The 12,614-nt window shown below is 38.5% G+C and overlaps 2 protein-coding genes across 2 annotated transcripts; both read left to right on the top strand.

The window, feature by feature from the left end:
- Positions 1-515: 515 nt before the first annotated feature.
- On the top strand, positions 516-3,694 carry LOC117923773 (putative receptor-like protein kinase At4g00960). The gene is made up of 7 exons (XM_034842217.1): positions 516-1,367; positions 1,721-1,840; positions 1,927-2,132; positions 2,298-2,508; positions 2,759-2,996; positions 3,117-3,267; positions 3,383-3,694. Exons 1-7 carry the CDS (start codon positions 602-604, stop codon positions 3,686-3,688), a joined length of 1,998 nt encoding a protein of 665 aa, XP_034698108.1. The 5' UTR covers positions 516-601; the 3' UTR covers positions 3,689-3,694.
- Positions 3,695-5,178: 1,484 nt separating this feature from the next.
- On the top strand, positions 5,179-12,517 carry LOC117923197. Its single transcript, XM_034841427.1, has 13 exons — positions 5,179-6,187; positions 6,533-6,652; positions 6,729-6,931; positions 7,157-7,367; positions 7,458-7,695; positions 7,810-7,960; positions 8,055-8,368; positions 9,470-10,185; positions 10,753-10,949; positions 11,098-11,308; positions 11,467-11,704; positions 11,860-12,010; positions 12,105-12,517. The coding sequence occupies exons 1-13, from the start codon at positions 5,251-5,253 to the stop codon at positions 12,414-12,416; spliced, it is 3,999 nt and encodes a 1,332-aa protein (XP_034697318.1). The 5' UTR covers positions 5,179-5,250; the 3' UTR covers positions 12,417-12,517.
- The last annotated feature ends 97 nt before the right edge of the window (positions 12,518-12,614 follow it).

Raw genomic sequence — 12,614 nt, 5'->3', positions numbered from 1 at the left:
TTACAACTCAGCACAGGTCTTATAATTCCTAACTAATCAAAGGTCTAGCCATGTCTTCTTCTTTATTAGAAAAGAAGAAGGTACGCGGAAGTTGAAAAAACAGTTGGTCAGTGATCTATTAGGAGAAATGTCTTTCTAATAAAACAAAAGTGAAGCCTTCAGGGATAGTTCTAAGAACACGTTGTTTACAGTAGGTATAAAGACTTGTGCCTAGAAAAGTCTTCACGTTAAAAATAGTATACCTGAGTCTTTATTTTCCAACCCCCAATACAATCCAATTCTAGCCTTATCAATTCTAGCCGTCAAAAAAAATATCCCACCAAACCACGAAGATAAGTCAATTTATGGCTGGAAGCTAAAAAGAAGCCATCCTCAGTCTTTCTTGTGAAGCCTGTTATAGAACTTAAAGAGTCCCCCAAACTTGAAAACTGCCTTTTTCTCTATGTGCCTCTTTGATTTATTGAAGGTCATATTTATGCTATCAAAGAATCAGCTGTACTTCTGCTTTGTGTTGCAACCATTTCAATTAGGCAATTAGCTTTAAGAATTATCTTTCATGTATGTCCTTTAAATTTTCGTTCACCTAAGGATAACAGTAGGAATGTTTGATATCCAAGACACCAGAACCTTTCCGTTGCTGATCTTAATCTCAATCTTCAGCCTTATCAGCTTCATCAATGCCCAACCAAACTACGATTACCACCTCTGTCAAGGCCAAGATGGTGACTCGGCAAATGCCAATTTTGAAACTGATCTCTCTTCCCTCTTGGATTCTCTGTCTCCTAAGGCTGCCCTCTACAAATTCTACAATGACTCCTTTAACCAAATCTACAGCCTCTACCAGTGCAGAGGCGATATCAACGCTACCACCTGCTACAATTGTGTGAAAGCTGCAGCTCAAGAAATCCAAGAGCAATGCCGGTTTAATAAAACAGCGATCATATGGTTTGATGCTTGCATGGTACGTTACTCTAATAAATACTTCTTTGGAATTCCAGAGACATATACAGGGTACTTGATGTGGAATAACAACAACAGTACTGAATCCTCTCCAAGCCTTGGTGTTGGGGCTTTAGCTTTGATCTATGAGCTAGTGGAAAAGGCTCCCAATTCAGAAATGATGTTTGCCACGAAGGAGGGAGTGGCTATGGATAATTCTTCTTGGAAGATATATGGGCTGGTTCAGTGTACAGGAGATATCAATAATGTTTCATGCAAAGATTGTTTAGTGAAGCTGCTGAAGAACATTGAAGAATGCTGCCGAGAGAGGTTGGGGTGGCGTACTATGAGCCCAAGTTGTCATTTAAGATACGACCAAAGGCCTTTCTACCAGCAATCTCTGGCTAATCCACCCTTGCACACTTCAGGTAAGTTGATGTTATAATCATTGAGAAATTTATCACACTCTGAAGTCATCGTGCTACGCACCAAAAAATAGCACAACTCCAAGGCCCAACCACATGAAGTATGTTCTCTGTTTTGTCTTATTTATGAAAAAGGCAGATCTAGTCTTGGGAAGTAATGAAATTTTGGTAATTATTTTGCTATGCTGGTTTATTCACTTGTATGGGGAGTGATCAATTTTCTGGGGCGAGTCACAATGATCTCCCTCTAAATGATGTAAAAAAGTATCATCGCTTTGGACATGCTCCTGTCTTCTTTAATTGATACTTTGCTTTAGAATCATAATCAAATTTATAATTGTATTACATGATTGCAGGAAAAGGAGGAAAGCGCACAACAAAGATTGTAATTGGTACCGTGTCAGCATTTATGGTAGTAGTAATTCTTTTGGGTTGCTACATTTACTATTCAGTTTTCAGAAGGAAGAGCAGAGGAGGTATATATACATATTATAACGCCTGTAATTCAATGACCACATAGGTTAACTTGTGCCATTAAATCTTAATCTTGTTACCTACTCAGGGGAGAAATCTAGGGAAGATATTTTATTCAAAGATTTGAAACGTCCAACTGGCAAAACAAAATTCAGGGAGGGAAATATGCAAGCAAGGGGTGAGGAGGACAGTGGAGAAATGTATTACTTCAATTTAACCACTATTCTGACGGCTACAAACAATTTCTATGAGGCTAATAAGCTTGGACAAGGAGGTTTTGGCCCTGTTTACAAGGTTAAGAAATATAAAATCTTTCACTAAGTTTATACTCACAAAAATAATGTTATGGAAGTTGAATTCACTGTCTTTACATCTTGCTTTTGTGGGATATAGCAGCAGTCACGGCCATTAGTGTATGATTTGTTCATATTCTGATTGAGAAAGCTTGAATGACTGCAGGGCACTCTGCCTAATGGCAAAGAAATAGCAGTTAAAAGGCTTTCAGCAAAATCAGGGCAAGGGATTGAAGAGTTCAGAAATGAAGTTATGGTAATTGTTAAACTTCAACACAAAAATCTTGTGAGGCTGTTGGGTTGCTGCATAGAAGGAGATGAAAAGCTTCTAGTCTACGAGTACATGGCCAACACGAGTCTAGACGCCTTTTTGTTTGGTCCGTTCCCTCTCCTTCTTTCAATTGAAGAGTTATAAGAGTCTTGGCTTGAATAGCATCACTGTCCTATCTAATCTCATGAAAACCTTCACAAGGTCTTAACACCAATGTCATGGACTCATATGAATCCTTGAAATTTGAGTTATTGATGGTTGATTTATTGCTTTGCTCTTGCATGCTCTTCTCATTAACATGCTTTTTCTTCTGCAAATCTCAATTGAAAATTTTCATGTTGTTTTCACCAAGACAGATCCAACAAAAAAAAAGCAACTAGACTGGGCTAAGCGGGCAGCCATTATTGGTGGCATAGCAAGGGGGCTTCTATATCTGCATGAGGATTCTAGGCTCAAAATCATCCATAGGGATTTGAAAGCAAGCAATGTTTTGTTGGATGATGAGATGAACCCCAAGATCTCAGACTTTGGCACTGCCAGGATTTTTGGAAGCAACCAAATTGAAGCTAGCACCAACAGAATTGTTGGTACATTGTAAGCCATCTCCTCATCTTTTCATTCTGCCTCAACTGCTAAACAATAAAGATTACAACTATAAAAAAAGTTCCATTGTTACTGAAATTCCATATCATTGTCATTGACTATCATATGCAGTGGCTATATGGCGCCAGAGTATGCAATGCACGGTCACTTCTCAGTCAAGACAGATGTTTATAGCTTTGGTGTGTTAGTTTTGGAGATTGTGACCGGTCAGAGGAATAACCGTTTTGGCCGCAGGGAAAATGTTGAGGACCTTCTGAGCTATGTAAGTATAGATGAATTTCTCTTTTGCATGGATGTATTGGTGAATAATGCTTGTGAGATTTGAGACATTACAAAACCTTGTCTACAATATTGAACATATTGTTGTATTCTTGTAGGCTTGGAAAAATTGGAAAGAAGGGACAGCTACCAATATAGTAGATCCCATGTTAAGGGATGACACAACAAGTGAAATAATGAAATGTATCCACATTGGGCTCCTCTGCGTTCAAGAAAAGGAAGTTGATAGACCAACCATGGCTTCTATTGTTCTTATGCTTAATGGCCACTCTCTAAGTCTCCCGGTACCTTCACATCCTGCATTTTTTAGCCATAACAGTAGCCAGTTGGACATGCCTTTAGGAACCAAGTTGGATCAATTCTCAGTAGATGAGGCTACAATTACTGATCTACATCCTCGATAGTTTGTAAATGACGATTATAATTAAAAGAATTGTTTTGCTACAATTTATATGATAAAAGAACTAATATCCTATATTTTTCTTTCCTTTCTTTCTTAACATGTTTGAATGTGTTGAAATCTGTGCAACGATTTATGGCGAAAAAAATAGAAAAACGAGAAAGAAGAACACAAAGATTTAACGTGGTTCGGCTAATTACCTAAGTCCACAAGAACAGGGAAAGAGGATTTTCACTATGTATCAAATTAGGGTTACATAAAAGAGTATTTATATTAACCCTTAAGAATGAAAATTTCAAAAATACCCCTGAACCATACCGTGAGAGGCAACCCCAACCTATGGTTCGCCCCACAACAAAAGAAGTACAAACCTAAATGGCAAATGCCATCACACCGCTTCTCTCCGGCATTTGCCACTTTTTCTCCATATGTCTTTTCACTCAAATATGAGCCACATACTACAACAAAATGCTCACACAGAAAGAAGATAGGCCATGTGATATTCAACGCTTGAAAATGATACATCTAATTCAGTAAATTATTGAAGGACACATCTAATTAACATGTAATGTTTGAAAATTTAACTAATTTTTTAAACTCCCTCTTACCATTTCTTGGTAGATGAGATCTCATATAATCATGAAACCTAATATCATTCTAAATAGCTACATATCCATTGCTTTGATTGACCTGCATTATCTTCAAATTCATTCTATTGAAAAGTGATTCAAATTTCTAATTAGTAAAAATTCCCTTTTTGTAAAAAAATATATTAGAAAATATTTCCTAAATTGATATATTGTCGTAATATTAGATTGTCTAATTGAACAAATTATTAGGAATATCTTTATAACTATTATAATTCATAAGGGAAAAAGGTTATGAGATAAAGATGGGCTTATAAAGACTATACGAGGTGAATAAAAATATGAGAAAGAACGAGAGACACCTGATGAAATAAGGGGCTCATGATTCAAGGTGTGGATACAAACATGGGATATTTATATTTGGTTTTGTCCTCTATAGTAGTTTATGGTATAATGGAAAGATTCTCTCTCATCCATGGATGTCAGTATGATCGGTCAAACCATGTTAAGACCTCATGTGTCCTTAAGTTGATTGTTTTATCTGTGTTCTTGGACTAACTTTGTTTAGGCACAACACGTTTCTCATTTCTGGCAAGAAAAAGTTTGAGGCATGGCCCGGTTACAGCTTGCTTTGAGTGTTTAAAGTCAAATGGCAAGGCCCATTAAACGTGTGTTGAAAAGTGCACCAACGACCAGGAATTGCTTTATTGGAAAATAATCACAACGTAGACGACTTGCATGTTCCTCCAGTGTATGTGCATTATTCAATTGCCATAGAAATTTGTGAATAACAACATCTTAAGCGACGTTTCAGTCTCTACTGGGAATTGACACATTCTTCTTTTGTGAAATTTCAAAGATAGAATTTAATTTGTGGGGTTATAAGTTGGACCACTGGTAGTAAAGGGACTGGTCATTGTTTCTTTTTTCTTCAGTCATTTCCCTTTTTCCGTTCTCTAAGCAGTTCTACCTGTTATATATGATCAATCACATCCTCATTTGCACCTTGGAATGGTTTAGCAGAGAGTGGTGGATACAACAATCCATTTACCATTACCATTACCATTACATAGATGAATATCTAGCTAGTGTAGCAGCAGGAATGTTTGATACCCAAGACACCAGAGCCTTCCTATTGCTGTCAATCTCAACTTTTTTGCTGACGATCATCTCCATCAATGGCCAACCAAGTTATAACCACTGTGATTGTTCAGGTCCAGACAATGACTCAGACAGCGCCAATTACATAGACAATCTCACTTCCCTCTTGGATTCTCTATCTTCTAAAGCTTCCACCAACAGCTTCTACAATGATACCTTCAATCAAATCTACAGCCTCTATCTCTGCAGAGGCGATGTTGATGCTACTACTTGCCAGAATTGCGTGAAAACTGCTAGTCAAGAAATTCAAAAGCGATGCCAGTCCAATAAAACAGCCATCATCTGGTATGATGAATGCATAGTAAGATACTCTAACCTCAATTTCTTTGGAATTGGGCAGACCACTCCGATGGTGCTCATGTGGAATGCCCAGAACACTAGTTCCAGAGAAGAGCCGCCGTGGGAGGCTGTAGGTATGATATCGGAGCTCCTGGCAAATGCTCCATATGCAGAGAATATGTTTAAAACGTCAGAGAAAAAGTTGGACAGTGGATATAGATACGGGTTGGTGCAGTGTAGTAGAGATATGGGCAGGGATGAATGCAGAAATTGTTTAACGCAGCTGAGGGAGAATATTAGCCAGTGTTGCAACGGAAGGAGAGGATGGCAGATTATGTGCCCAAGTTGCTATGTAAGGTATGAAGACCACCAATTCTACAACCACAAAACTCTGGCTCCATCTCCACCACCACCACCATCGCTACTGCCTTCCCTGGTTGTCACTACCTTGCAGGGGCCGCCTGAAGATGACCAAGGTCAGTCAACAGCGGCCAGACAAGTAATTTTAGTTTTGTGGAAATTTTGGTTTGCCTTTGAATGAGTTTCGCAAACTGTTTGAAGACAATCTCTTTGACACTAACCACTCAAAATTTCAACATCTTATCTCAAATGTTATTAGAGAATAATCAGACGAAACAGTATGCTTAGATAATTTTTTGCCCAAACAACAATCCAACCAGTCCCAAGAAACTCCTACATCTTTTAAAGTAAACCATCTTCTTTTGGTCCCCTCAGATAGACTATGCTCCTATATTCTTTGAGATTTGTATGAGAATCATAAACAAATTCAAAATTATATGAATTGTATAATATAATGGCAGGAAAGGGAGGAAAGACCATAACAAAGACTGTAATTATAACCGTATCAACTTGTACAGCAGTTGTGGTTCTCTTCGGTTTCTACATTTATTGTTCGATCATCAGAAGGAAGCACATACCAGGTATATATAATTAAACTGTTGATAGCAACGACACTGTTAAATTTGCTATTAGATTTTGACGTTATTTCTTACCCAGAGGAGGGAACAGGTGTAGAAATTCTATTAAATGATTTGGAAGGTACAACTGGAACTTGCTGCATGGAGGCACATATGCACGCAAGGGATCAAGACCACAGCAGGGAGATGCATTACTTCAATTTTACTACCATACTGGCTGCCACAAACAGTTTCTCTGATGAGAATAAGCTTGGAGAAGGAGGTTTTGGCCCTGTTTACAAGGTTAAGTCATACACATATTTCTTTGTACATATAGAAAAATGTTGTCATGAAAATTGGGCGGCTCGGACTAATCAGATATTTGATTGACACAATCTTAACTGCCTTGAAAAGGTTCTACCGTGTGCATCTGCATAATAAACTGCCCATGGTCCTCACTGTCATGACATGTAGCTAATTCATATATGATAAAATTTCTTTCATTGAGAAAGCTTGAAATGACCTCAGGGTAAGCTGCTTAATGGAAAGGAAGTAGCAGTCAAAAGATTTTGGGCAAAATCAGGGCAAGGCCATGGAGAGTTTGAGAATGAAGTCATGTTGCTTGTTAAACTTCAACACAAGAATCTTGTGAGGCTGTTGGGTTACTGCACAGAGGGGGATGAAAAGCTCCTTGTCTATGAATACATGGCTAACACTAGTCTCGACTCCTTTTTGTTTGGTTTGTTCTCTCAAACTCTGTCTATTGAAACTATTGAAATCATTATGGGATTTCCTTAGAAATTTTCCCATCTTTTTCTCCCAAAGCCAGATCCTACAAAGAGCAGACAACTGGACTGGCCAAAGCGCGCAGCCATTGTTGGTGGAATAGCAAGGGGCCTTCTCTATCTGCATGAAGACTCTCGTCTCAAAATCATCCACAGGGACTTGAAAGCAAGCAATATTTTGTTGGATGAAGAGATGAACCCAAAGATCTCAGATTTTGGTACTGCAAGGATTTTTGGCCGAAATCAAATTGATGCCAACACCAGCAGAGTTGTTGGTACATTGTAAGCCATCTCATTCTCTCTAACTATTGAGTAATTTCAATTCATTTCCAATTTTTTAACTTTTCTTCACACGATTTAAAGTTGAACTGCACCTCAAAATTTGTTCTCCAATAGTGGGTACATGGCACCAGAGTATGCAATGGAGGGATTATTTTCGGTGAAGTCTGATACTTACAGCTTTGGAGTTCTGTTGCTAGAAATCTTAAGTGGAAGAAAGAACAGTGGCTTCCATAACCCAGACCATTCCCAAAGCCTTCTATCATATGTAGATCTTTCTCTTCTCTTATGTGCTGAGCTTAAACATTAGAAGTTCCTTTACTATTCCCATTTGTAAATTCATCAATTTTGCTGTTGAACAGGCATGGCGGCTATGGAATGAAGACAAAGGACTGGAGTTTATAGACCAGAACTTAGTTGACACTTGTCCTGTAAGCGAGGCACTCAGATGGATCCATATTGCTTTGTTGTGTGTTCAGGAAGAACCCAATGATAGACCCCTCATGTCATCAGTTGCTCTCATGCTTGGAAGCAAATCAGTGAACCTTCCCCAACCATCAGCACCTCCCTTCTCTATGGGAAGACATTTCATGTCTGATCAATCTTCAACAACCGGGACCAGCACTGGTTTTCTCATGACAGATCAAGACGAGGGGGAGTTGGAGATGCAAGTCTAGCTTTTCTCCCTGTGATTCACAAATTCAAATATACAAGATCTCTTCATTCTTTCCTCTTCATTCTCTGCTTCTCTCTGTTTTAATATTCAACAACTCCCTATGGTTTTGTTAAAATCTCTTTTAAATTAACACTTGAAGAAATGGTCAAACACCTTCCCAAAATTATGATTTCTTTGGGGAAATCTGGTCATTGTAAGACATGATTATTTAACAAACATATTTATCATCAGACTCAGTCAAAAAAAGAAATACATCTCTTACCCATAGTCAAAGAAGGGAAGAGAAAACCACAAATGATTATGTCTAATTTCTGCCAGAAGTTCTCAAGTTCTTTACCAGCAGTTAGCCTCTTTTAGCCAACCACCAGCTGCAGTTTTATGGGCAGCAAAATTTCCCTCTTTTCCTTTTGGATGGTCCATAAGAGGGTAATTCTCTGTAAATGAGACCAATTCAGCCATTCAGTGCTATGATTCATAGAACATATATAGTTGAATATATGGTAGAAGTAATAACAAATGTCCACGATTGCGGAATTCCTAGAAAATTTGTACACAGTCATTTTATTATCAAAAGTTCACCAATCTTTTAAAATTGAATGCAGTCTCTCCAGGTGACGGACATATTATTCTTCAGTTTCCTTCTAAAATCAAATTCCCAAGTTCCAAGTCTACAATTGCTCTTACAGTGACATACCTCATCAGAGGGAAGTGAACTACTTGTATGGTATATACCTAGAAGGCGGCATTCTAGACGCCTTTTTTTTTTTTAATCCTTCTTCAAACATTTCTTCTTTTCACATTCTTCAAACACCTGGTCTCTGCTGGTAGGATGGTAGTTGTGCTAACTTCATAATATAATAGTTCTCATTAATATAATCATCGAGGGGAGCCATTGTTTTCAAGTTTTGACACGTACCAGGAGACTAATTCTAATCCCTTCACCATTACAATGTTCAATTATTAATAGCTATAAGAGTATCTCCAAAGCCTCCCTTGGACTAATTTCCATTGATAGAAGCTTAGCATAGGAATGGAAATGTTTGAGATCAACAGCGCTGGAGCCTTTCTGTTGCTCTTAGTCTCAACTTTGTGGCTTGTTAGCTCCATCAATGCCCAACCAACCTATGTTTCCCACAGTTGTTCACGTCCAAATAATGCCACGGACAACGCCAATTATGAAAATAATCTCGCTGCCCTCTTGGATTCTCTGTCTTCTAAAGCTTCCCTCTACAGCTTCTACAATGACTCTGCTAATCAAATATACAGCCTCTATCTCTGCAGAGGCGATGTTAACGCTACTACCTGCCAGAATTGTGTGAGAACTGCAAGTCAAGAAGTCCAACAACAATGTCAGTCTAACAGAACTGCAATTATATGGTATGATGAATGCAAGTTACGCTACTCTAGTGAAAACTTCTTTGGAATTGCAGCTACTTCTCCATACTTCTTACTATGGAATACTAGGAACAATAGTTCATCAGATGAAAGGGATGTTGGAGCTCTAGCTTTGATCTATACTTTAGTGTCAAAAGCTCCAAATTCGGAAAATATGTTTGGGACGGATGTTGCAGAGGCTGTGAATAATGCATCTCAGAATATATATGGGTTGGTGCAGTGTACTAGAGATATAAGCAATGATGAATGCAGAAGCTGTTTGCTGCAGCAGATAGAGGAGATTGAGGGGTGTTGCCAGGGGAAGACAGGATGGAATATTATGGGCCCAAGTTGCAATATGAGGTATGAACAATACCTCTTTTACCAGCAACCTTTGGCTCCATCAACCCCTGCTTCACAGCCAATGCCTGATGACAACCCAGGTGAGTTAAATGTTATAATTACTGACTATTTTGGTTTTTGGTAGAAAATTAGGGGAGATTTAGCCTCCCTTATGTTTTAAAGATTATTTTAGCTTTGAAAATGGTTGATGTAGATTATAGATAGGAATACCAATGCTCTAGTTACTTACTCATGTGGCAAGTCAAGTGCATTAGGCCCAGTCACACCAAGAAACCAACAAAAAAACATGATCTAATCTCCATTGAATGAGGATATCAGATCATGGTTCAAATGAAGTAAAATAAATCAATAAATTTTTCTGTGCTCTAATATTCTTTTATTGCCAATTTGTTTGAGAATTATAAGAAAATTTACCATCGTAATGTATAATATAGTGGTAGGAAAGGGAGGAAAGAACACAACCAATATAGTGATCATCACTGTATCAACAGTTACGGGAGCTGCAGTTCTCTTGGGCTTCTACCTTTATTGCGCAATCTTCAGAAGGAAGAGATAACCAGGTATATATGGTTAAGCTTGTGCGTTAACAACACACCGTTTTCCTTTTTCATTTTTGGCTGTTGAAGCCTAGTCTTTTTATTACTCAGAGGAGCACGTAAGTGAAGAAATTCTTTTACATCATTCAACTGCTGCCACACACTTCATGGAGGGACATATTCATGCAAGGGATCAAGATAAAAGTGGGGAATTGCATTACTTCAATTTAACTACTATATTGACTGCTACAAACGACTTTTCTGATGCCACTAAGCTTGGAGAGGGAGGTTTTGGCCCAGTCTACAAGGTGAAGAATGATCTTAATTGCCTTAGAAAAAGGTGTAAAGAGACACTACCATATATATGCACATTAAACTCTGTGAACCTTAATTTCATGACATAGAGCAATGCTTGGCCACTACTTGTTTGATTGAGAAAGTGTGAAATTGCTCTAGGGGAAGCTGCTTAATGGGAAGGAGATAGCAGTCAAAAGGCTTTCAAGGAAATCAGGGCAAGGTCTTGAAGAGTTCAAGAATGAAGTTATGTTAATTGTTAAACTTCAACACAAGAATCTTGTGAGGCTGCTGGGTTGCTGCATAGAGAGAGAGGAAAAGCTCCTTGTCTACGAGTACATGGCCAACACTAGTCTTGATGCCTTTTTATTTGGTTTGCTCTCTCTGTCTCTCTCCCACACACATATAGCATCATCTTACTAATACTTTGCTCTTCGAGTATCATGAAAAACCTTCACAAGAATGGTCTAAACCTCAAAATTATTATAAGATTTTCCCCTGAAATTTTTTCATATGTTCTTACAAAAACAGATCCAATAAAAAGTAGGCAACTAGACTGGGCCAAACGCGCTGCCATTGTTGGTGGAATGGCAAGAGGGATTCTGTATCTGCATGAGGACTCCCGGCTCAAAATCATCCATAGGGATTTGAAAGCAAGCAACGTTTTGTTGGATGAAGAGATGAACCCAAAGATCTCAGACTTTGGAACTGCTAGGATTTTTGGCAGCAATCAGATTGACGCTAACACAAAGAAAGTTGTCGGTACATTGTAAGTCATCTCCTCTTGCCATGCTGTGTTTAACTGTCAAACCAAAAAGAAAAAAAGAAAAACTGCACATACATATAGAGAAATTTTGTCACACTTCCATTATTTTTTACACCATGTGAAGCTGAACTGTTCCTCAAAATTTGGTCTTCCAATAGTGGGTACATGGCACCAGAGTATGCAATGGAGGGACTATTTTCAATGAAGTCTGATACCTACAGCTTTGGAGTCCTATTACTGGAAATTTTAAGTGGGAAAAAGAACAGTGGCTTCCATCACCCAGATCATTCCCAAAACCTTCTATCACATGTAGGTTTCTCCTCCACCATCTATATTCCCCAAATTTGATATAAGGTTACTTTCTTTTCCCATTCATGAATTCCTGAATTATGATGTTGAGCAGGCATGGCAGCTATGGAATGAAGGCAAGGGACTTGAGTTCATAGATCCGAACTTAGTTGACAATTGTCCTGTAAGTGTGGCTCTCAGATGGATCCATTTCGCATTATTGTGTGTTCAGGAAGACCCCAATGATAGACCCCCCATGTCATCGGTTGTTCTCATGCTTGGAAGTGAGACAGCAAGTCTTCCTACACCAGCAGCTCGCCCATTCTCTGTGGGAAGATTTTTCATCTCTGATCAATCTTCAACAACCGGAACCGAACCGGCTTTCTCACATCGGATAAATCTTCAACCAGTGTTTCTACCTAGCTAAGAGATTTATAGGAGCATGCTGTTCCAGCTAGTTAACAGATGACAGTTCCATTGTTAAATACACATTCATATCTAATATGTACGAGATCATATCACTAGTAATAGAGCATTTAATGATTTCCTGGTGAATGGTCCATTCTTGGTGTGTTTTTCTATCCTTGAAGCATGGATACATATCCCTTCTCAGTATGCCCCAATA

This window comes from Vitis riparia, chromosome 10 (assembly GCF_004353265.1).
Source record: "Vitis riparia cultivar Riparia Gloire de Montpellier isolate 1030 chromosome 10, EGFV_Vit.rip_1.0, whole genome shotgun sequence".
NCBI classification, from domain to species: domain Eukaryota; kingdom Viridiplantae; phylum Streptophyta; class Magnoliopsida; order Vitales; family Vitaceae; genus Vitis; species Vitis riparia.
Note: the sequence above shows the minus strand (reverse complement) of the source record. Positions and strands in the feature narration are given on the sequence as shown.